The 25,023-nt window shown below is 44.4% G+C and overlaps 1 protein-coding gene across 1 annotated transcript in view; it reads right to left on the bottom strand.

The window, feature by feature from the left end:
- Positions 1-25,023, bottom strand: part of SYPL1 (synaptophysin like 1) — a 363,534-nt gene that overhangs the window by 252,038 nt on the left and 86,473 nt on the right. Inside the window, exon 2 of the mRNA XM_044087289.1 lies at positions 10,048-10,178. Within this exon, the coding sequence (XP_043943224.1) occupies positions 10,048-10,178 (131 nt within the window). The remainder of the gene's footprint in view (positions 1-10,047; positions 10,179-25,023) is intronic.

Here is a 25,023-nt window from a genome sequence, read left to right as displayed (position 1 = left end):
CAGGGGGCCTAGCAGCTCCACGTGCAGGAGTCGATATGTCTAAAGGAATAGTATCTGATAAGTCCTGAGAACCTGCAACTGCAGGTGGAAATTCAGTAGCAGATTCAGCCATGCTGTGTGAGGCCTCGGCTGTAGCAGGCATGCTTTCGGCCGAAGGAAGAACCGTGGACTCGGTTTCAGCCGAAACCGAGACACTCGCGGTTGGCTTAACCATGGTTTCAGCCGAAACCGCGGACCGCGAGTGTCGGTCCTTTTCCTTACGCTTTTTAGCTAATTGTGAAGTCGGAGTCTCCGACGGCATGTTGTAAGCAAAAGCGGGGCCGAAAAACTCCTCTGCAAACTCCGACCGACGCCTAAGTGTCCGTCGGTTGAAGGAAGCACAGGCTAAACAAGCTGCTACGTCGTGGTCTGGGCCTAAGCAAGGAAGGCAGTAAGAGTGGAAATCCTTATGAGGTATTTGTTTCCCACAAGTTAAACAAGTTATTTACTTTTTCTGACATCGGCTGAGGCAAGAAAGAGTCCCCAACGGGGTACTTAGCTTTTTAGAAGTCTTCAGTAGTAGTAATCTCTGGTTCTGACCGACCGGCACTTGCGAACAGCTTTTGCTTCGGGCACCACGCGGCAAGAAAGACTGAGGAAAATGGCGTCGGCTGATGCCTTTATACCCAATTGACAGCAGCTATGACGTCGGGTGAAGTGCGACATCAGCCGAGGCCAGACCCAGACTTTGAAATCCGGCCGACCGAAGGGCTGCCTGAGGCAGGACAACCCATATGTTAGAACTGCAGATGCATCCTTGAAGGACATCAGGGCATCTTCCCTGTGAGTTTCCCCCTCTGCCTCTAGGTTAGAACTCGACCTGTGTCACGGAAAGGACCCTGGGACTTTTTGTACCATATCTTCCCACTCTTCTGGTTTCTGGAGAAAGCCCGTTGAGGGGAAGAATAATGGACACCCACGGCACAAAGGGTCTTACCGTCCTGTTCACATCCGGCCAGTGTGCTTTTAACCTTGGGTCCGAACAATGAAGAGGCTTAAGGAAACCTTAAAGGGTTCCGCGAAATTACACAAGCGCATCCAGGCATATTGTCTCAGAACAATGCCTAAACTCGCCGCTCTAGCTGTTCCTTCTGATGCGTGAGATATCAGGCGCATGGAGAAGTTGGATACAGATTCAATGGTGGCTAGCTGAAAGGCCACTTTGTCACGGACCTCATCAGACACGGCTCCAACCAAAGATTCAGACAGCTCAGAAATTAAATCTCTTTGAAGCCTGGTAAAGTGTGCCATATAGTTCAGGCACCGGATTGCAAAGGTCGCTGATGCAAAAGTATGCTTCCCTATTTTGTCCAGAGCCCGGGACTCTTTGTTGGGCGGATGGACAGTCTGGCTTTCTTCTTCCGCCAGGTCCTTTTTTAGTTGCGGCCGCCACCACCAAAGCATCTACAGGAAGACCTCTGGACCAATGAGAGGGGACAAAATTTTATCTGACCTCCGTGGAATGGCCTCAATGGTGTCAGGAGCCTTCCACGCACGCTGTACGACCAGCCGGACCAGTTCGTAGGCAGGTAGAGGTAGGGAGGCAGGCGCGAAAGACCTGCAGGAACACAGACTCTTCAGAGGACGGGTTTGAGGGCTGCCAGTCACCTCTCTAAAAATTTCAAGAATATCACCAAAGGATACCTCAGAAGGTGAGAGGGGACCCTTCCCCATCATCAAAGTCTGTGTCTTCAGTAAGGGACTCCTCTGTGGAGTCAATGTGCTTCCTCTTGCACGAGCTCTTCTGATGAACTTCCTCAGAGGGAGAAGCTGGGGAAGACAGCACAAAAGGAGTCTCCTGGGGGAGTATATCCTGAGGCCCTTATGCCCGGCGTCCACAAGGAGCGACGTGTGTACACTGCGGTCCAGAGGAGAGCAGGAAGAGTGATAGCACAGCATCGCCAACCAAAGCCAGAGCCTTCTCCATTAGCTGGAAGGCTGGTCCACCTGAAGAGGGGTGAGTGCTCAGGACAGGGGTCACCCCTCCCATAAGTGGCTCAGCCTACCGACTTGGAGTCCCTGGATGGCTGTAAAACACTAAATTACGGACACCACAGCGGACATCCTGGGTAGTAGCAGAACTCTCCTGCCACAAAGGCAACTGCGGCTCCTTAGTGAGGTCCATAAAGGGAACCGTAGAGGGGGAAGACTGTGCTATATCAAGGGGCTTTAAAGGCAAAGGAGGAGGAGAATAAGTAGGGATCTTTGGTAAAGGGTGATCACCTCCCGAGGAAGGATAGGTCCTGGGGGGGGGGGGTTACCTCTGGCCAAAAGCACTTAATCCACAAGATGCAACACATTGTGTTCAGACAGGCTTCTAGTGGATTTCACAAACACGGCTGAGGGGGAGTCAGGTCTATCCAAAGACGGAGCAAGCTTGGTGCCCACCTCGGAGGTCTGCACTGAAAACAAAGGGGCTGTAAAGGACTGAACTACAGGTGTCTGCACCGAGGAAATCATCGGTGCCGAAGTCATGGTCTGCACCGAGGATAAGGTTGGTACTGAAGTGGTTGTCGGCACCAAGGCTGGAACCGAAAAAAATCGGTGCCGATAACTGAATGGTTAGTGCTGAGAGGGTAGTCTGTGCCGGGTAAGTTGTTGGAGCCAAAAGGGCAATGGGCATCGAAAAAGCCATCAACGTCGTAACAGTCTGCATCGACTGGACAGTCGGTGCCAGTAAAGAAGTCTGAACCGAGGAGCCCCTCTGTACCGATATGGTAAAGGGCACACTGGTCGGTGCCAAAGTCACAGATGGCGCCTATGGCCTCTGTGCCGAAGGTCTAGGTACCGAAAGCGCTGGAGCCGAAGAAGTCAAATCAGAACTGGAAAGCTTAGCTTTCTTGGGTCTTGGTTCCTGGGAGTCCCCAGCAGGGGACAAAGGAAGAGACTTGGCCTTTATAAGTTCATCACACTTTTTCTTATGGGATCTTGAAGGGGTTGAAGCCTCCGACCCAGAAATAGCCTCTGAAAAAGGAGATTTAAGTAGCCCCTTCAATAATAATTTATTTTTTCTCTCAATCAACATCCTATTAGAGAAATTCTTACAAATCCCGGAGGGTGGGTCAACTAATAAATGAGGCACACCCAAGCAACAGACACACAGGGAATGTGCATGCATCTGAAGTAGGTAATTTATGGCCACAATCTAAACATCTTTTAAATCCTGGACTACCTTTTTTATCTGCCATGTTAGAAAGAAAGGAAACCCAGAAAAAATACCAGCAATGGTACAAGAATTACCTGAAGGTAAGAAGGAAAGGGGGTTTACCAACGATGGTAAAAAAGAAATTACCTTGCGGTAAACAGGAGGAAAGGAAATGAAAAGAGTCAAGAAAGGATAATCGCTAAATGCGATAAGGTAAGAGAAAACTATCTAATAACTTTTCTGTGAGAAAAGGCCGTTTTAGAATTTAGTATGAAGAAAAATGTTACACTTAGCTCAAGAGAAGTAGCTTGATACGACTGAATGGCGATGCGACAAACGAAATCTGAGTTAACAGGGAGAGGGGAATTTTGGGTAAGAGTTTTAGCTCAAGAGTTTGTAGCTGATGTGAGCTTGGAAGATGGCCGGCTCTGTTACGAGGTCGGAACAGATACTCACATGTAAGGAATGAACGAGGATTAACAACATCAGATTGAAAGTTTTTAACTTACAGTAGTTAAATAACCCACTGCTAGCTGGAGCTCAGAAGACACAATGTAAAAGCAAATCATGGCAAACGAGATCTGTGGATGGAAGGCAGTGGAGGTGTGTTATGTGTAAGGGGAGGAGTCTGGAGCTCAGAGCTGATGCTAGTAATATTTGCCAGCTCGGATCCGTATTCTCACAGGATGAAGACCAAATGAAGTAAACTACTTCAGATCAGATTTTGCCAGAAGTGTGGAAGCCAATTCTCTCAGACTGTCCATAAGATAAAGCATAAAATTACTACATATGTGCCCGGTAAAAAGTGGAAGAAAATATTCTTACCTATGTGGTCCAAAACCTTCCCTTCATTATCACTAGGTGTGGAGCTTGTATTGGGGATGAGTCTGTTGCCAAATGGAAACACTAAAAACAGCTGCTGGATCAGCTCTATGGTAAGAGAAAAAAAAATGTATTAGTCTGAGGAACCTTATACAGCTTACCTGCAATGTTTTTTTTTTTTTAAAGGGACTGATAGCTTGCTATCAGGATGAGTACAGGCAACATTCCACACATCCTCCACAGCTGGCAATATAGGAGAGATGGGAGTGGGATGAGGTATATCCATCTGAAATAGATCATATCGCCTGCGCCGCGGTTTAACAGGGGAAACCGAGGCGCCGCGGTTTAACAGGGGAAACCGAGGCGCCGCGGTTTAACAGGGGAAACCGAGGCGCCGCGGTTTAACAGGGGAAACCGAGGCGCCGCGGTTTAACAGGGGAAACCGAGGCGCCGCGGTTTAACAGGGGAAACCGAGGCGCCGCGGTTTAGGGGAAACATCAATATGTATGCATAAAAATACCTCATTTATCCTGGCAATACTCTGATTAAAAGAAAATTCCTCCCCATAAGGAAAAGAACTAAAATTTTCCCCAAGAGTCAAGAGTGTTCTGTAGAACAGAAACTCTTATCTTCATCCACATCTACATCAGAATCCTCAGACCCTATTTCAGGAATAACTTGACAGGGAATGCCCATCTGTAAAGGCTTGTGTGTACCACAATTAACTGCTGGTGATGCCCATCTTGCTAAGGTATGGAAATCATCTTTTTTGACAGTAATAACAATGTTTAAGTTTTTGTTTTTTCTGAATACCAGTTTCAACAGAAAATGGCTGACTTGGAGGAATGCTGGCCTGATCAAATGGTCTCTTGCCCTGGCTGCCACAAATAAAATCTCCTGGAGTATCTCCCAGACCAACAGAGGATGGCTCTCCCATGCCTGTATCAGACACTAGAACAGCCAAAGAGAACATAGAAGACACCTTCATGCTAGCCGAAAGGACAACACAAAGCGAATGGTCTGAGGAACAACCAGTGGCCACTGCGATCACCCATTATCAGCTGAGGTGTTGACAGATTCCGCAATAATGGCAAGAACTACTTGGCAAGTGATTTTTTCTTCATAGGTATTGTCAGAGAAGACCCAGTTAGTCCGGAGTGGGTATCCATGCTGTAACTAGAGAAGAAGCTCCAAAAGAGGTAAGCAGTTGGTCAACAGGAATTTGTGTTCATCGATTGTGTGTGCTGCTTGTGAACACACTCAACATTTTCTCCAGTCCCTTTAGTAAAAATAAAACAGAATTCCCATCAGTACTATTCACATACTAGCACACTGACAGAATCAAAATGACAGGTAGGTTGTCATGAAGTACATGAAAATAAACACTTTTAAAAGCAACAGCAGTCCCAGACCGTAAACTTCTGATGTGGGGGGAAAAAAAAAATTTCTTAAAGGGGAAATACCACTTTCTACCAAAAAAATAGAAAATTTTCTAGAAGGGCAATAATTTCTGAGTGGAGGGGTTCCCAAACGGGGATGTATCTGCCAGAAAATAAGCTCATAGCTGATTCCTGCTATCTTGAGAAGCAGCAGCTGCCAGGCTTCACACGAGCAGCAAAGTACTGAAGAAAGCTTGACTCTTGACTGTTTACTTCCTTCCTTGGGATTTGCCAATCAGAAGTCAGAGTGAAGGATGGGGGGGGGCAGAAGTTTGAAGCTGGACAGTCGTTTCCCAAGCAAGCAACAAGCCATATAGCCTACAGCCTACTGCAGCAGTGGGAACATCATCAGAAAGTGCCTGCAGAGATGGTGCTCTCACATGCCAGGTATAGATAGTTTGCTAAAAGTCCAAAGTGCAAAACTGTTCTCTCACAGAACAATAGCTTCCACACTTCATAGTACAGGACTAATGCCCCGTTGTCAAGACTGAATCAGTGGGCATCTCTGATGGAGAATCTGAAAGACCTGTCCTACCTCTCTCATGTTCAGCATGCTGATAAACAGCTGACAAGTTCCAAAGGTCCTGGAATGAATGGTGCTTGAAATAGGATTCCCGACCATAACTTGATGCTTCTATAGGTGGTCATTACATGACTGGTAGGATTAAGCTAGGAAACCAGCAAAAGACTGGTAGGGCTCTGTCCTCCACAAAATGGACTCGTGAGAAGGCCAAGAGCAGCAATCCAGTCATACTGAAACGTGCCTGGTACCAATGGGATTTTAATGCCCATTACAAAAATCCAAATATACAGTTGGGAAGAAAGTAATAGTCTACAGCTGAAGAGGGTGCTTTTAACTCCGGAAGCTGCACCATGGGACAAACATAAGACCATGGGAACTGGCAAGACATAAAAGGATTTTTAGAAGCTGCTGAAGTGGAAGACTGCATTAACACTGTATCCAAACAGCAGCTAAGAAAATGGTATGCACTGTACTGGGTGAGCTGTCGTCTTTCATAGCCGATATTTTCCTGCTCCTGAATTGTGCTATTACCCAACTTATTACCCACAACTACTTCTTCCAAGATGGCTAATAGTTGCTCATCATCCACATATGGAAAGGCCCATACCCTCTCAGGTTTACAGGCTTTTTGGTATTTTACACTATGTTTCTTAGTGCAAAAGCCAAGTTGAAAAGTTGGGTCCCAAAGGGCAAATGGCCACTACCCATGTAGACACAAACTGCCACTCTTACACTACGACAGAACCAAGCTGAAAGTCACCGAGATTCAAGAGTGGCCTCAAATACTCAGCCTTTATTGAGCTCTTAAAAATAAGGAATCCCGAAGGAGGGAGTGCCTGGAAAGCAAATGTTGTAGGATAGTGGTAAACAGAAATGTAGTTTGGTTAATTTCATCCTGTACTTGTCTATTAGGGACCCAAACAATCTATGATGACAGACTGGAAGGAACTGTACCCCTGACCTCCTGCTGGCTTGGCAGGTACTTAGGTAAGGAGGTTAGATTGTGATTATGCAAGTGTATATTTGCATATAGTACTTGCCTATCTGTGCACTTCTTTTGTTGGCTAAAAGAGGTCTACTGGCCCTGAAGCATTTGCCATGATTTATTTCGTGGGATCAAGTTCAAGAGAGGCCTCTTCTGGTTCTTCTCAGTTCTGGTGTGAATGCAGAGAAGCATTTAATCATCAGTTCTTCAACTGAGTTCAACACTGGATTCAGATAGCAACACTTTACAAAAGAATTCAAACAGGGTGCATGATCACTCTTGGCAAATGGGGTATGATACAGCAGCAATCCAATCAAAAAATACAGTGTCTGCTTGCTGCATTAGCAATCAAAGACAATCTTCACTATAAAACCCCATGTCTTCAGTTTATCTACAAGCTGGCTTTGTCACTTTTATCCATGAGGTGCGTCTGAAAATAAATCATGCAGGTTATGCAGTTTGTGGTCTCCATGAATAAGGTGAGGATACAAATAACCTTGGATATGCTACAACTTTTAGAAGCATCTAACTGTCAAGAGAATGGAACTCTATGCCTTTACAGGTGGATTTTTTATGGGATACAAACCAAATGACTGTCTGGCATAGGGAAGTCCATACGTGTTCAAAATACTGGTATATGGGTCCGCACATGACATAATACACATATCCTTCAAAAAATCATAATATTATAGAAAGGAATGGACTATAGGAGGAGGACCACCCAGCTACTGTGTTCCAGGGTCCTGAAGCTATCCTGCAGCCTGTGCCAGGGGGTTGTTTCTGTGCATAGACAGATAACCTCTTCCCTCATTTAACTAAGAGGCTCTTAAAAGGATTCTCAGCTGGGATGAAGCCCAGGTCCTCCTCATCATCTACAATTAATGGAGGGCCCTCTCTAAGATGATTTTTTTTCCCAGACTTTGAGGAAGCAGACCAAAGCTTCTCTACACTACTATAATGTCTTCTGGGTAGAAAAACTCCAGACTTGGGAGGTGCCCATACCCAGACCTTGAGGCAAACCTGCAAGACTCAGGAGTGAGGAATCTAAAGACCTTTTAAAGGACAACAGTCCCAGCCATTAAGGTGGAGGGTTTGTGAGTGGCCAAACCTTGGCTTGAACAAAAGTGCAAGACTATACAGTGGAGAAGGTCAAAGGAATAAGTAGGGCTCAGACCAATATCCCAGCACCTAAAATGCAATCATGAAACAAAATAGTGCCCCAACAGATGTAACAATCCAGGAAACAGATGCTGACTGGCACAGAGACAGGCAGGGAAAATTATGTCAAATGACACAACTGACTTCACATCTGTCAACATCAGAATGCTGACGTTGACAATCATGGGAACCAATGTCGGGGCAAGAACTAGGAGACCAAATGTCAGGGTGACAGCCGCAGCAGATGCTCAATGCGTCTTATAAGAGGATACCCAAGGAGACAGCAAACAATCTAGTGAACTAATGGAGAGCTAGGCTTGACTAAAGCATTAACACTTGCCTACAGACAAGAAGAGTCATAGAGAGACAGAGAATAGGAGTCTAAAGCCAGTGGTGAGAGTTGCTGACTATAAGGAAAAATAAAAAAGGTCCAGAAAATACCAAAATGTATAATCCTATCAAAGCTACTCCAAGAGATGGGGGAGCAAAAGATAGTAGAAGCAGCAGGCAGACCATAGTCAAGAAAGCAGAAGCATTTAAGCAGGAGACTTGCAATCTTGGGGTTTGGGGATGCAGGGTGATGTCTAACACAAATAGTTTGCTTGCAGAAATCAAGGGGAGGATTACAGAAATTAAGATGACTGGCAAACTGGAGTAGTTTCAGCAGGAAGGAACACAGCTTTAACTGCCAGAGTCAAAATGACAAAGGGAACTCCACTGTAACCCGTAAGATGAGGAAGGAACCACTTCTGGTGGTATTGTCAAAAATAGATGGAGAACCTGGGGACTGCAACTCTCTCAGAAGGGCTGGGGAACCCATAACTTTAAAAATCCCATTTCAGCTTCATCAAGGAAGCAGAAGACCCACCTGAAAGCTTACCTTCCTTTTTTTTTTACTTTCTCTGTGCCTGTGTTCCTCTGCTAAATACACAAACAGCTCAGGGTAACTGTTTTTTGCTAAAGACTGTACAGAACACAATCTCATTCAGGCTGCAATCAAACATACACACTGATCTACTGGTCAATAACTTGCAAAATTCAAGCAGCCTTTTTATACCCTTCATTTTACAAGAAGCTTACACTACAGTAAATGGATGGGCAGTTATAAAACGATCAAACCTGGTGGCTCTGTTTAGATCGACTTTATAAAGCACCATCAGGTATGACAATTCCCTTCAGTGAAAAAAACTTCTGAAAAACTTGTGCTTACAAATTAATAATGTTAATCAGGAACAATAGTCAGAATCATGCTCCAGTCCTGTCAACTACTAACAAGTTTTCCACAGCTGTACTTAATATGCAAAGCCAGATTGGAATGAATATCTAAAGACACCAAAGTTCAATAAACAGGAAGTCTGAACTGTGTTCATGAGGAACAAGCAGTACAGTAAAGCAAAGGGAAGCACAGGCAGTCTCAAAATACTGATGGGGGAAAAAAGCCAGCAGACATGCTGGAGTATGAGAAAAAGTCTTTTGAGTAGATCCTGCTACCAGACACACTGATGCTTAAATCACACAGACTCCAATTTGCTCGAAATATGGAATCAGAAAGTTGATTGCAAAAATACATTTACTATGAAATTAATCACTATTTTTTTCACTTTCAGTGCGTATCATAAAAGGATAAAAATTTGCTCAAACATTAAAACAGGAAAGACTCCTTAATGCTACAAACATGTACTTTTTCAAGCCTAAAAACAGCATTATCTTTTTGAAATTAATTTGTTTTTCCTACAAATTAAAACTGAATTCCATGATTTAAAAAAAAACAAAGAAATGATACATAAAAGTATAAAAAAAAAATCGTATTTATTTCAGTCAGAATATCATCTCATAGCCTACACGTGCAGTATCAAAATTCTTGCCTAAATAAAACAGAGCATGCCTTCCTAATGCAATATTTAAAAATTTCAGTTTCTTGAAATCCAATACTTACCTAAAAGGATATGAAAACACAGCAGTCAAAGTACCATTGGTAGGAGTCAATGTCTTATTTTTGCAAGCAGTTTCAATTATAGTACTACCAGTGTAACCTCCACAAGTTGCAAATGCAAATATGGCAAAAACCTGTAAATAAGTACAAAAATGATTTAATTAAAAACGCTAACAACTTGACAAATACATTTTCAACTAAGCTAAGCAAGCTCTTGATGTCATAAGGCAACTGAAGCTCTCTCCTACCAAAGAAATGGCCATTAAATATAATAAAACAAATCAACATAGCTAACAATTTCTGCCACGTATCTACAGCTTTGAAGTTCATATCTGAACACAGTGAGTAATATAGCTATGCACTTACCATAACTTGGTATCTGTGTTATCCGTAGTCACCATTAATCATGTATAGATTTAGGATTAGGATCGGACATCGGATCCAAGCCAGCACAGTAGACAACAGCTTAGCTCAAGCTCCTCCCCTCCCATAATGCTCTGCTGCCCTCTACCCCTCAGATCGAGTTTGCTTAGGAGACATAAGACACAGACAGACAGAGACAGAAAGGACCCACAATTAGACAAGGTCCGCCAGACTCCTGCCAGTCCTTCAGGTGGGGGGGGGGGTGAAGGGTGGGACCGTGATGAATGGTGACTATGGATAATACAAGACACCAAGTTATGGTAAGTACATAACTATTATTCTGATGTTATCCTAGCCACCATTCATCATTTGAGTTAGGAGTCCGCAGCTACCAGATATTCTTGGATGGGCTCATGGAAGGACATGCCGAAGAACAGTGGAGCCAAAGGAAGCCCTTCCTCTAGAAACTAAGTCAAGCTTGTAATGAGAGATGAAGTATGTGGCGAAGACCAAGTTGCTGCTGCACAAATGTCATCCAAGGACTGATGAGCTACGAAGGCAGCTGAAGTAGCCACTGACTGAATGGGCCATAACTGGTCCAAGCAACAGAGAACCACGGGAGGAGTACATGTAAGAAATGTACGGAAATCCACCGGGAAATAGTGATTTTTGAAACAGCTTGGCATCTCTGTTGATAGAGAATGCCACAAACAATTGGTCAGAGAGGCGAAAGGACTTAGTTCTGTGCAAATAAAAACCAAACGCAAGAATACGAAATCCAATAAAACCAAAATAAGCAGTCCAGTCCTCTGTGCAAAATAGTAAGCTTAATCCACAACACACGGCAATAAATGCTTTCGTCTTGAACACAAGACTTCATTAGATGTCCACCTGTAAAATCACGCTCATTATATATCCATCTCCATAGGCTAATTGAATAATTAAATACCTAACTCATTCACTTAAACCCACACACACACACATACGTATTTTGTATATATACAGATATAAAATAGTAATTAATATTAAAGTTAAAATTAGAATTGGTGTTAATATTAAGTCCCTTTATACATGAAGGGCTTTAACCATTAACCCAAGTTTGACTGTAAATAATCATTTAAGCCAGGGAAAACATTAGATTTCAATCTTAATTGCCACTTCAATTCTTTGTTTAATATCATGTTTTTCACATCACCTCCTCCTGGGTTGCACCTAATCACCTCTAAAATCCCAAATTTAAAACCAACAAAATTCTTACAGATTACCGAGTGTTTATATAGTGCGTTTGTCTCTTTTTTTCATTTTAATATCGTGGAGGTGCTCATACATCCCATCTCTAAAAGCCCTATCCGTCTTACCGATGTAGAACTACCTCCACATACTGCCAAATATATTAACATTGTAGTATTGCAGTTCTCTTTGCAAAAAAAAAAAAACAAAAACAACAAAAAAACTTTACTACCCAATCCATTTTCAAGGGTAATAAAATCATCCTTAATAACATATGGGCACTGTTTACACATTCCACAATGAGTAGTTGCCTTTTTTTTTAACCATAAATACTCTTAAAACTAGCATATTCAAATTCTTGCTTAAAATTACTTCCGGTTCTAGAAGAAAATACTGGATACGGTCCTACAACCTCAAATACTTATTTACTTTTAAAATATTCCAACGAGCCTTACATCTGATAAATTCCATTACACATGCTCTCTGGTAATTCCTACCTTTTCCTTTGCTTATTAATTTGTCAAGGCCAACACCAAACAGTGGCTTAAACTTCGTACCCCAGCCTTTGTAAACCTCATCCAAAATACCAAGGATGTCTTTTTTCTGGATACCCTCTTAATAAAAACATTTCCTTTAATTTAAAAACATTCTTCTTTAGGTCTTCCATCTCTGAAGTCATCCTTGCAATTCTAACTGCTTGCTCCTTAACCAAATTCCTTTTCTGTCTTGAGGGGTGGTTACTGGAATAGCGCAGATAACTGCTGCACCAGGTATCTTTACTAAATATTTTAGATTTGAAACCATTGGGAGTGTGAGAAATGGTGACATTCAAATAGTTTATGCTATCCTTCCTCCAATGATATGTGAACTTAGAGAAACTGGTGCAACTGTTGAGATATTCCATAAACATCTCCACACTTCTCATCTCCCTCCCATAAAACAAATATATTGTCCAAAAATTGTACAAATAGACATATATACTTGTAATAGGGACATTTAAATACAAATTGGTGCTCTCAGCCTACCATCAGCAGATTAGCAAAGGTGGGGGCACATCAAGTTATGTACATAACTATTACTATTAATCTGATGTTATCCTAGTCACCATTCATCACGTACGAGTCAAGAGTTCACAGCTACCAGATATTCTTGGGTGGCCTCGTGGAAGGACATGCCAAAGAACAGTGGAGCCAAAGGAACCCCTTTCTCTAGAAACTAAGTCAAGTTTGTAATGAGAGATGAAGGTATGTGGTGAAGACCAAGTTGCCACTGCACAAATGTCATCCAAGGACTGATGAGCTACGAAGGCAGCTGAAGTAGCCACTGACCTGGTAGAATGAGCTCTAACTGGTCCAGGCAACAGAGAACCACGGGAGGAGTACTTGTAACAAATGCACAGAAAAATCCACCAGGAAACAGTGATTTTCTAAACAGCTTGACCTCTCTATGGATAGAGAATTCCACAAACAATTGGTCAGAGAGGCGAAAGGACTTAGTTCTGTGCAAATAAAACAAAGCTGTCTATAAACATCTAAAGTATATAAAATTTATTTTCCTTTATTGGTATAATTAGGAAAGAACACTGGGAGATGGATAGACTGACTAAGGTTTGCTTCAGTGGCCACTTTTGGCATGAAGGAAGGGTTGAGTCTCAAGGCCACTATCTTTATGACATATCAAATAAGGAGGCCTAATAGTAAGAGCCTGCAATTCTGAAACTCGTTTTTCTGAAATTACTGCCACCAAAAAGGCGGTCTTCCAAAAAAGAAATTTGAGATCACATGATGCAGCAGGCTCGAAAAGGGGTCTAGCTGGAGATTGTAGCACCAAAGCAAGATCCCATGGTGGAGAAGGATCCTTGACTGGAGGACACAACAAAAAAACACCTTTCAAAAAGGCTTTGCAGGGATGAGAAGAAAACGTAGGTTTGTTATTGAGATGAAAATTAGAAATTGATGCTAATTGGGCTTTGATGGTGGAAAGACTGGCGCTTTCCTGAAAAAGGGAAGCCAAGAAAAGAAGAATGTCAGAAATAGGGGCCAAAAAGGATCCAGATTTTGGGCTTTGATGGTGGAAAAACTGGCGCTTTCCTGAAAAAGGGAAGCCAAGAAAAGAAGAATGTCAGAAATAGGGGCCAAAAAGGATCCAGATTTCGGCCTTTAGCCCAGATAGGGAATCTCTTCCACTTACTTCTGTAAATTCTCTTGGACCTTTTCTGAGAAGCAAGGAAAATGTACTTCACAGGGGATGCAATTCTGGACTTACTGGAATTGGACAAACCAAGCTGTAAGATGGAAGGTCTGCAAATTTGGAAGCAAATGGAGCGACTAATGGGAGATCAGATTGAGCAGCCAAGGCGGGGTACCTGAGAGGACACTGTAGAAGAGTGAACCACACCTGCCAAGAGCAAAAGGGGGGCAATGAGGATCAAATGCGTCCTGAGGAGTCTTGCTTTCTGAAGTACTCTCTGAACTAATGGTAAGGGTGGGAAGGCATAAAGGAGACCAGGAGACCAATCACAAGTCAGAGTGTCCCTGGTGGCCTCCCCCTCAGGGGGGGATAAGGGCGAAGTAATTGCTACATTTGTGGTCGAGAGGGGAAGCAAACAGATCGCAGCTCGGTTGACCCCACCAACGGAAGATCTGCTTCGCCACTAATGGATTCAAGGACCACTCATGAGGGGTCAGAATAGCCCTGCTCAGGTTGTCTGCCAGCACGTTGGATGCTCCGGGAATGTGCGTTGCAAGGAGAAAGTGCCCAGAGGACATTGCCTACTCCCAAACCCTCATGACTTTGTGAAAAAGCAGATAAGAACATTTGCCTCCTTGCTTATTTATGTACCACACAAAAGCCATGTTGTTTGTGTGAACTGCTATCGGTCCCTAGAGGAAGGCAGTTTTGAAATGCTTGCAACAAGAGAAGAACTGCTCTCATCTTCAAAACATTTACGTGCAGTTTGGTTTCTGACTGGGACCACTTCCCTTGGACAGTCTTCCCCTGAAAATGCTCCCCCACTTCCCTTGGACAGTCTTCCCCTGAAAATGCCCCCACCCTAGGAAGTATCCATTGTCATCGTGGCTGTAGGAACTGGAGGAGAAAAGGACCTGCCCACCAGGAGGTCCGAGGAGTACATCCACCACAAAAGATGTCTCTTGACATTTTGGAGCGAGTCATATGGGGAATGGTATAGGGTGAGAAAGAGGGGTCCACTGCAGTACTCTCATGTAATACCTTGACATCGGAACCAGATAAATGTCAGCTGCCATAGAACCTAGAGCCCTTAGAATGAGAGACACTGGAGGACGGGTTTGCTCCAGAAGGGACTGAACATGAGACCGAACAAGAAGGGCGTGCCAGAAGGGGAGACCTGTAGTCTCAGAGATTGTGTCCAACTGAGTGCCTATGAACTCCAATTGTTGAGATGGGGTCAAGGAAGACTTGGCAAGATTCACCGTTATCCCTAACTGGTCAAAGAGACAGAGAAGAAAGCATGTGTTCTGGAGCTGTAAAGAGCCAATTGTCGAGAGAGGGAAACACCTTGAATCCCTGCAGCCTGAGAGGAGCTGCCACCACTGCCATGCATTTGATGAACACCCAAAGGGCTGTGGTGAGTCCAAAGGGCAGGGCTCTGAATTGGAAGTGATCAGCCCCTAAGCAAAAAGTGGAGAAACCTGGAACGCCTGTCTATTTTGATAGGATAGCATGCATCCTGGAGATCCACAGAGCACATCCAGTTATTCTTGTGCAGAAGAGGCACAATGTACTGTACAGTGACCATCCAAAACTTCAAATTCTTGACTGATAAAGTGACTGAGGTCCAGAATAGGATGCAGGTCCCCCATTTTCTTGGGTACCAAAAAGAAGCGGGAGTAAGTTCTGAATACTTTCTGTCCTGTGGGGACCTTTTGGATGAGATTGATCACCTCTAGACAGGTTAACTCACTCCCTGACTGGGTGGCACATCTGGGAGAGATCTGCTTCTTGGTGGGGGGGGGGGGGTCTGAAAAAGGAATGTAGTAGCCCATGGATATGGATTATTGGCACCCATTGACAGTTTGTGGTGTTTGCCCAGGCTAAAGGGTGCAAAGCCAACCAGTTCCCTGATTGCCTCCAGGGACAGATAGTCGGGTAACCCCTCAGGAGTGCTGGAAGGTTTCTCAGAAAAGGGCTCCCTGGTTTTGAAGGCCTCCTCTGCTACTAGGGTGGCGACCATTGAAAGAAGGACTTTTGGGGGTAAAAGATTAGATCCCTACAGCTGACAGTGTCTTCCCCTCTTGCTCAGTGCGGGTCAAAGTTTCCTTAACACTTGATCCAAAGAGAGTGGAACCAGCGAAGGAGGCACTGGTGAACGGAGTTTTAAAAGACCTCTGCAAACCTGCATAAATGCAGCCAGGCATGACGCCTGATGGCAATGCCTGTACCTGCCTCCCATGAAGAACCCTCTGCAGCATTGGATATTAACCTCATAGACAAATTCACTATTGATGTAAGAGTGGCCAGATTGGGAGAGTCTTAAAGTCCTCCACAGGCCTGTACTTAGAGGGAAGTGGTAAGCTCCTTTATCAAATCCCTCTGGAAACAGGTAAAAATGAGTCAGGTAATTCAGTGCTCGCAGGCTGAAAGAAGCTGATGCGACTGCCCGCTTTCCAAATCTGTCCAAAGCTCTCAATTCACGATTGGGAGGATGGACAGATGAACTCTGTTCCGCCAACTCTTTCTTGGTGGCGGCAGCTACCACAATCACATCAACTGGAACGTCCTTGGACCAAAAGGCCTTGTCCGATGGCGGGCATACAAATTTGTCTACTCTTTTGGGTACCGGCTCCACTGTACTGGGTTCCTTCCAGGCCCTGCTGGCAATAAGGTTAATCAATGGGTCAGCGGGGGGAGGTGGGGGGAACACCCAAGAGGTAGGTGGGCCTGTGGCAAAAGCTTTCAGGAACACAGCTTCCTCAGAGGATGGGGGCTGGGCATACCAACCGCCCTTGGCCTTAAGAATCTCCAGTATGTCTCCAAAGGAGACGTCATCGGACAGTGACCTTGGGGACCAGTCCCCTTCACCGATATCCATGTCCTCCATGAAAAAGACTCCATTAGGGAGTCAAGATGTCTAGTCTTACATGTCCTCTTCCTAGGAACTTCCTCTGCAGGAGGATCAGGGGAAGACTCAGAAGAGGTGGGGACCCCTATGGGGGTAACTCCCACCGGGAGGCTATCTTGGCCATGTTGACCGGGATATCTCTGTAGTAGAGAAAGATCTTTCTACTACCAGGAATGCGGAGAGACTGGAAGAGGACCACTACCCTCTGAAAACATCACAACAGAGGAAGGAGCAGAATCCGCCAGAACCTCCAACCCTCAGGGACAGTGCCAGTCCAGAGCTATCAAGTGCTAAAGCACCAAGGGGCAGAGAATGGTCTGAAAGGCCCAGACCCAAACCAGCCCCCACTGACTCTGGGATGACAACCCGGACCAGTGGCCCAGCTGGTCCCAGGGGAAGGACAGCAGAGTTGGCAAGAGGGGTCCCAGTAGTCTACATCGCCTCATTGCTCCAGTTCCCCCAAGTCCAAACCCTGGGAAGTCGGACAGGGAGAAAGAAGTGTGGGAGAGTAGGAGAAGGTTTTCCAATGCTGTGGGTTGGGGAAGCCAGGAGCCCCAGTTCAATCTGAGCCCTCAAGAAGGACTGCATCATCCTGTCCATATTGGAGGGGAGGATGCTCCTGGAAGATCGGGAGGAAACAGAAGACCTGGCCAGAGACCCATGTCAGGACCCAGAGGGCCTTCTTCACTGGTCCAGAGAATGGGTCTCATGCAGAGGAGAGAATAAATGATCCCCCGCAGGATACCAAGATGGGCTCCAACATGGGTCTCTGATCCGACCGTAATGGATCCAAAGAAACATGAGGGCCCAAGGAGGCCATTCTTGAACCCTTTGGATCCAAAAAGGTCAGATCTGTGGTAGGTCTGCTTTGACTCAGATCTGAAAGCCTCGATCTGGAGGTCTGGGATCTAAGAGTAGAACCCCAAAACCCTCGGATCCGAAGGACTGAGAGTGGAAGCCCTGGATCTGGGAGTTGACACTCTAGAAGTTCTAAGATCTGACACTACTAAAGCTGGAGTCGGATCTGGGATCCGACAGCCTAGCTTTCTTGGAGGGAACCTCCCCAGAAGAAGAAGGTTTCCTCTTGTGGCCAGAGAATCCCGACTTGGAGGAAGATTCTTTAACCAAGGGGACCCCTTAACCAAGCCTTTTAGAAGAAGCTTGTTACTGCAGTCGACCAGAGCCCTAGCACAAATGCTGCATTCAACCTCCGGGTGCCTGGCGTCGAGACAGTAGAGGCACTCCTTATGCAAGTTGGAAACTAGCATCTTCTGAATGCACGAACAGCACCTCTTGAACCCCAAAGGCTTGTCTGACATGTGGAAACAACCAAAGCCAAAGGAAAGATTTAAAGAGGAGTCAGGAGGAGTCAGGAAAACCAGGCTAGAAGTCCAAAACCCTGAGATCTGTCCAGTACCAAAAAAGGGAAACTTGAGACTCAAAACAACAATAATAACTTGTTAATAGTGTATTGATAATGTATCAATAAAATGTAAATGAAATTATTATAGAACCAATGGGACAGCTAGGAAGAGGTTTCTACTCTACCAAACTGGTCAATTGAAAACAGCGCCAAAAACACATGACCCAAAAAATGACCAACAGGAGGGGGAAAAACACTACTAACAACTAAACCGAAAACTAAAACTTAGAAGGAAAAGTAAAACCTAACAAGAAATCCCAAATAAATAACTACTTAAAGAAAATTATGAGGAGCCGAGCTATCTGCAGCTGATCGACTAAAGTGGCAAATGAGATCTGAGGGATTAGACAGCAACAGAGCATAATGGAAGGGGAGGACCTTGAGCTTGTGTGCCGGCTTGGATCCGATGTCGGATCCTAGAACCATATGTGATGAATGGTGACTAGGATAACATCAGATCACCTCCACAAGCACAACTAGTCCATCATGTTTTACAGATTTACGAAACTACCACATCAGAGAAACAGCACCTCCATCACAACATTCTTCAGCAGTTGGTGTATTTTTTTTGGGGGGGTTGGGGAAATACACAAACTCACCACACCAGTACATCTTCAAAAGAAGGGCCTAAAAATCAGGAGAATCTGCTTTCAGGACAAGTCCTTCAGCACTACAGTACCAACACACATTTTCTATTCAAGTGAACCAAGCAACAAAACAGCCAAACCACATGGCTGTACAAATTCTGTGGCACAAAGGGCTGTACTTCTATATCCTCTGGAGTTCATTTCCACTTGGAATCCTCCTGTTGGCCAACTCAAAAATCACCCTACAAACATCCGAGGGTGTGGGTGTGTGTTCAGACATAAAAGGGTCTTGCCTAGTATGAACAAATTCATGTAAAAAGTACAGCTGTATAAGTTGCACTTACCCATAAAAGCAGATGTTCAAATTCCTCACTGCTGCAGTAGCCTTAAGGTTATATGGATTGCATTTTGCCCAAGACACGACAAAACAGCTTTCAAAAGCTCTGGGTCCTGTCCACACTTCCACTCTTGACTGCTGTTTGGATAATCCAGAGGAGGGAAAAAAATCAGAGTGGAAAATCTTCAGGACTTTCTTGCCATGAAGCTATGAGGTAGCATACTCACTGTAAACTATCTAAACAAGAAAAATAAATAGCCACCAAATGAATTCTCTGCAATACCTATATACAACAAAGAAAAGGTGGAAGGGGGTGCAGCTACTGCAGTAGTGAGGAATTTGAACATCTTCTGTTATCAGCAAATGCAACTTACACAACTGTACTATGTTCATCATGTCCACTGATGCAGTAGTGGCCTTTAAGCTATATGGTTATTACCAAAGCCTATCCAACCTGGGAGGTGGAAGAATAAGGATCCAGAAGCCCCTGAGAAAGGTCCAAGCTAGTCATGGATCTCGAAAACAAATCCAGTTTGTAATGCCTTATAATGCAGAGAACAGTGTAGCAGCCTCAAATACGTCTACAATCCACCCTTTCCCAATATGCCATTGAAGAAACGGCCCTCACACAGCAAGCCTTGTGGACATAACAGAAGCCACTAGTAAAGGGCAACCATCTTTCTGAATCCAAACATAAAAAAATAAATACCTCATCAGCTTTTCTAAAGGACTTGGTTCCGTCAAGACAGTACCATAGCTACCTCCATGCATCCAGTTTATGTAGATTCCACAGTCCCTGGTTCCATGGGTCAAGAGAGAACACTGGGAGACTGACTGCTTGTTTCAAAAGTGAACTCCTATAGCGTTCATCTACCATGAGAGTTTGCAACTCAGATACTCTTACTGCACGTCAGAGCAATGACAACAGTAATATTCCACATAATGAACCTTAAATCTGCTTGATGTGCAGATACAAATGGAGAAGTGGTTCTCTATCAGCACAACACAAAATCCCAGGAAGGAGCAACTTGTCTGCATGGGGGTCTTGGGTGCAATCCTCCTTTTAGAAAACGGTTTTCCAAAAAATATTGAAGAAAATACAGTTGAGAAAGAGCTTGCCATAATTTCCATAACAGCACAGGTCCTTCTCTTCAATGTTGCAGTACGCTTCACAGTAGGGAACTCCTGCCAAGGATAGCCCAACATCCGGTCACTATACCAAAGCCTTTAGATCTTGTAGTACATGTATGCTCCCCATACAGGACGTAGGGCATAAAGGGTGACATACTGACGCAGTTACCCAGAACTGAACTGCCCCAGTACAAAAAAAAAAATCTCCACTGGACAAAACAGGTTATGCACATCCAGAAGGAGAAAATGTAGATGGAAAAAGGAAACCCTTGGCCAGGAGGGGAACTAAAACAAAACCCAAAGCAAAAAGGAGGCAGGAGGGAGGGATTGATCACATACTGCAACAGTGAAGAGAAGGACATCTACTGTTATGCTAAGATTTTACACAACTGTACTATATCCTTCTGTAACACTCCTGCAGTATGCTTCACAGTTGGGAGTGCGCAAAACGCTCAAGAACAGTACTGGGAAGTGGAAGGCTGGGAACAGCCCTCAACAAACCCATGCAAAATGGCTCTCGCAAAACCTGCTCTGGCCCTAAAAACTACATCCAATTTATAATGCTTAGTAAAAGGTATGGACTGAAGACAAAGTAGCAGCTTCATTGATGGAACTGGTGTTAAACCCCTTGAAGAAAACACCAGAAGAGGCAACAGCCTTTGAGATCCAGGAGATGGTTTGCACAGAAACAGCCAAACCCAATGCACTGGGATGAAAGGAAAAGTACAGTTTTGTACCTACCATAAATGTTGATGTTCGAAGATCCACATTGCTGCAGTCATAACTTATGGGTAGTCCGCTGTCCTCGGTCGGCCCGAATACCAAAGTATTAGGCTGACGTCGGTCATGGGTGCTCAGATCTGACGTCAGAGCGTCAGGGTATTAAATCGCATGACCGACGTCATATCCTTAGTCTTTTCTTGCCCCAGATGTCAGAAGGCCCTAAAAAGAAAGGCCACAGCCAAAAATGGAATACTTCCCAAAAGGCATGTACAAATAACAGCTACAACCCAAACCATACAACCATTCCAAACTACAGAGGGGATGGAGGGAGGGTAAATTGGACTGCAGCAATGTGGATCTTCGAACATCTACATTTATGGTAGGTACAAAATTGTACTATGTTCTTCATCTCACATTGCTGCAGTCATAACTTATGGGTAGAATCCCAAAGCAGAGGTAAAGGGAGGCTGGCAAAATCATAAAGCATTGGGAGCTGCCAAAATGCCCTGTAAGACTGCAGTGGCAAATCCAGCCCTAGATTTGGAATAAAGAGGGAGATGGTAATGTTTAGAGAAAGTGGCACTGAACTCAAAGTAGCTGCTTCCAAAATATCTTTAGTAGCCACTCCCCTTAAAAAAGCAGTAGAAGTGGCAGTAGCCCTAGTGGAGTGAGGTCTGATTCCAGCCGGAATCTCCTTACCATGATGAGAATAACAAAAAGCAATACAAAGGCCAATCCACTTACAAATAGTTTGTTTTGAAACCGGTTTCCCCTGAGAACCCAAAGCAAAAGAAACAAACAACTGCTGAGACTGTCTGAACCCTTTAGTCTTGCTCAAATAATAACGCAACTGCCTGTGAATATCCAAAGTGTGCAAAATTTTCTCCCCTTTATTTTGGGGATCTGCATAAAAAGTAGGCAAATGAATTGATTGGTTCAAGGCCACATTTGAAACCACTTTAGGCATAAAAGTAGGGTTAGTACGCAGAGATACTCTATCCTTATGAAAAATTAGGAAGGGTTCAACTGCCATTAGAGCCTGTAATTCAGAAACCCTTCTAGCAGACGTAATGGCCAACAAAAAAGCACTCTTCCAAGACAAAAACTTTAACTCAGCCGTAGCTGCAGGTTCAAAAGGAGGTAAAGTAAGTTTTTTCAACACAAAATTGAGATCCCAGGCAGGAGTAGGAGCTCTACGTGGGGGTCTTATGTTCTTTGCCCCTCTAAGAAATTGCTTAAACAAAGGATGAGAGAATAATGGTGGGTCACAGTCATAGTGAGCAGAAATGGCTGCAGCATGAACTTTTATAGAGGAGAAAGACAAACCCTTGTCTAATAATTCTGTAAGATATTGAAGAGAAATACTTAAATCAGGCCTGGAAACATCAAAGCTCTTTGTTTTGCTCCAAATTAAAATTCTCCTCCATTTATCAGCATAAACTTTCCTTGTACTAGGCCTTCTGGCCTCCAAAATAACATTCAAAACTTGTTGTGGGAGCTGCGACCCTCCAGGTTCTAGAACAGAATATGCCAGGCTGTTAGATGCAGGGACTGAATCTTGACATTGAGGAAATGATTGCCCTCCTGAGACAAAAGGTGCGGAATCGAAGGCAAAGGCCATGGAGGATCCCGAACTAAACTCCTCAGCAGAGGGTACCAGTGTTGTCGAGGCCAATCTGGAGCTATTAGAATCATGGAGGGCTTGTCTTGTCTGACCTTCAAGAGTACCTTGGGGAGGAGAGGCAGAGGCGGAAAGGCATAGACGTGAAGATTGCTCCAACTGAATGATAGAGCATCCACTTTCCAAGCTGTGGGATGAAACATTTTTGTGCAAAACTTTGGCAACTGGAAATTTAGTGGAGAAGCGAACAGATCTATGTCTGGAGTTCCCCATATCACTGTCAATTTTCGAAATACATGAGGATCCAATTTCCACTCGTGGGGATCCACTATCTGTCTGCTCAAAACATCTGCTAAGGAGTTCTGTGCTCCTGGTAGAAACCTTGCCTGAAGATTGAGGTGTAAACTGAGTGCAGTCTCCCACAAAATCATAGCTTGCCTGCAAAGAGGGTACGAATGGGTTCCCCCTTGCTTGTTGATGTACCACATGACAGTTGTGTTGTCTGTTTGAATCAACACTTGCCCTGGGTGAAGTAAATCCTTGAAAGCCACCAATGCAAATTGGACTGCTAACATCTCCTTCAAGTTGATATGTAAATGTTGAAGTCTGGCAGGCCATGTGTCTTGAACCCATTTTCCATTGAGGTGTGCTCCCCAAGCCTTGTCCGAGGCATCTGTCGTTAAAATCTGACTCGCCTCTGGTCGGGTCACAGAGAGTCCCTTGTTTAGGTGACATTCCTGAGCCCACCACAAAAATTCCTTTTGAATGCAAGGTATTATTTGAATGACAGTGTCCAGATCTTGGCAGTGTTGTGTCCATACATTTTGAGATACCATTGTAGCTTCCTCATATGCAGTTTGGCATTGGGAAGCACCAGAATACAAGATGCCATGAACCCCAAGGCTTGAAGGACTGTCCTTGCAGTCAGCCTGGACCGTAGAGACAATTGATGGAAGTAAAGTGTAAGGTTCTTTTGCTTGTCCGGGGTCAAAAAAGCCATCTGGGAAGCTGTATTCAGTCTCACACCCAGAAAGCACATTCCCTGAGAGGGTACTAGACTGGACTTTGTTTCGTTCACAGAATACCCTAGGCACCTTAACACTGCCATCACATACTGTAGATGATGAAGAAGTTCGTACTTGTCTTGAGCAAGAATCAGGCAATCGTCCAAATAAGGATAAATTTGTATTCCTCTTAACCTTAAGAAGGCTATCACCGGAGCCAGAACCTTTGTGAACACCCTGGGAGCAGTAGATAAGCCAAAGGGCAATGCAGAGAACTGATAATGTAAAGTCCCAGCCCGAAAACGCAGGTATCTCCTGCAACTGGGCCTGATAGGAACATGAAGATAAGCCTCTTTGAGATCCAGAGTTACCATCCAGTGATCTTTGCCCAACAGAGGTAGAAGTTGTTGCAATGTCAACATTTTGAATTTTGGAATGTCCAGGTATGTGTTGAGGATAGATAAATCCAAAATCGGCCTCCAAGTGTTTCCTTTCTTTGGTACTAGAAACAGGCGGGAATAAAATCCTAGGCCCACTTCTGACAGAGGGACCTGCTGTATAGCCCCCATTTGGAGAAGTAAAGAAATTAGAAGTTATGTACCTACCATAACATTCCATGTTAGTTGTCTTCTCTCGCCTTCTTTCTTGCTGGATGGGTTCGGAGCCGATCCTCGGCTCCGACTCGGCACTAGCTTTAGCTCGAGAACTCCTTTTACCAGCTCGAGGCAACCCTATATCCCATGATGCAAGGCGGAAGTACCTCAGATCTCGTTTGGCAGCTAACTAACCCTGCTAAAGACTTATCCTAATATAATTAGGAACCATGGTTCCTAAAAGAAGTCCTCATAACAATGCTCCAGAGGAAGCAATCTAATAGGAACTCTCCAAGATCTGTCCAGGCCAGGGGAAGGAGGGAGGGGCCAAGAAAGAAGGCGAGAGAAGACAACTAACATGGAACGTTATGGTAGGTACATAACTTCTAAATGTTAAGTTGTCAACCTCGCTTGCATTCTTGCTGGATGGGACCGTCCCTAGCACCTGTATCCCGGGTGGCTCAATGGAACAGACTCTTGAGAACAGTGGAACCAAAACTGGCCCTATCTCTGGAGGCCAAATCCAACTTGTAATGAGACACAAAGGTATGAGGCGTGGCCCAAGTAGCTGCTGCACAAATAGTGTCAATGGGAAGTCTATCCTGAAAGGCTACAGAAGTGGATAGACTCCTGGTCGAATGTGCTTTTGGCTTAGAAGATAGTTGTTTGCCCCTTAGAGAGTACACATAGGAAATGGTGGAAGTCAACCATCTAGATAAGGTCACTTTAGATACTGGAAGACCCAACCTGTTTTCTGCATAGGAGACAAACAATTGGTCTGATTTTCTAATTTGTTTAGTCCTATGTAAGTAGTACCTGAGCTGACGATGAACATCCAAAAATGCAGCTTCTGTTCAGCTCTGTCA

The sequence above is a fragment of the Protopterus annectens genome, chromosome 11.part0 (genome assembly GCF_019279795.1).
Source record: "Protopterus annectens isolate FY-2018-M chromosome 11.part0, PAN1.0, whole genome shotgun sequence".
Lineage (NCBI taxonomy): Eukaryota > Metazoa > Chordata > Ceratodontiformes > Protopteridae > Protopterus > Protopterus annectens.
Note: the sequence above shows the minus strand (reverse complement) of the source record. Positions and strands in the feature narration are given on the sequence as shown.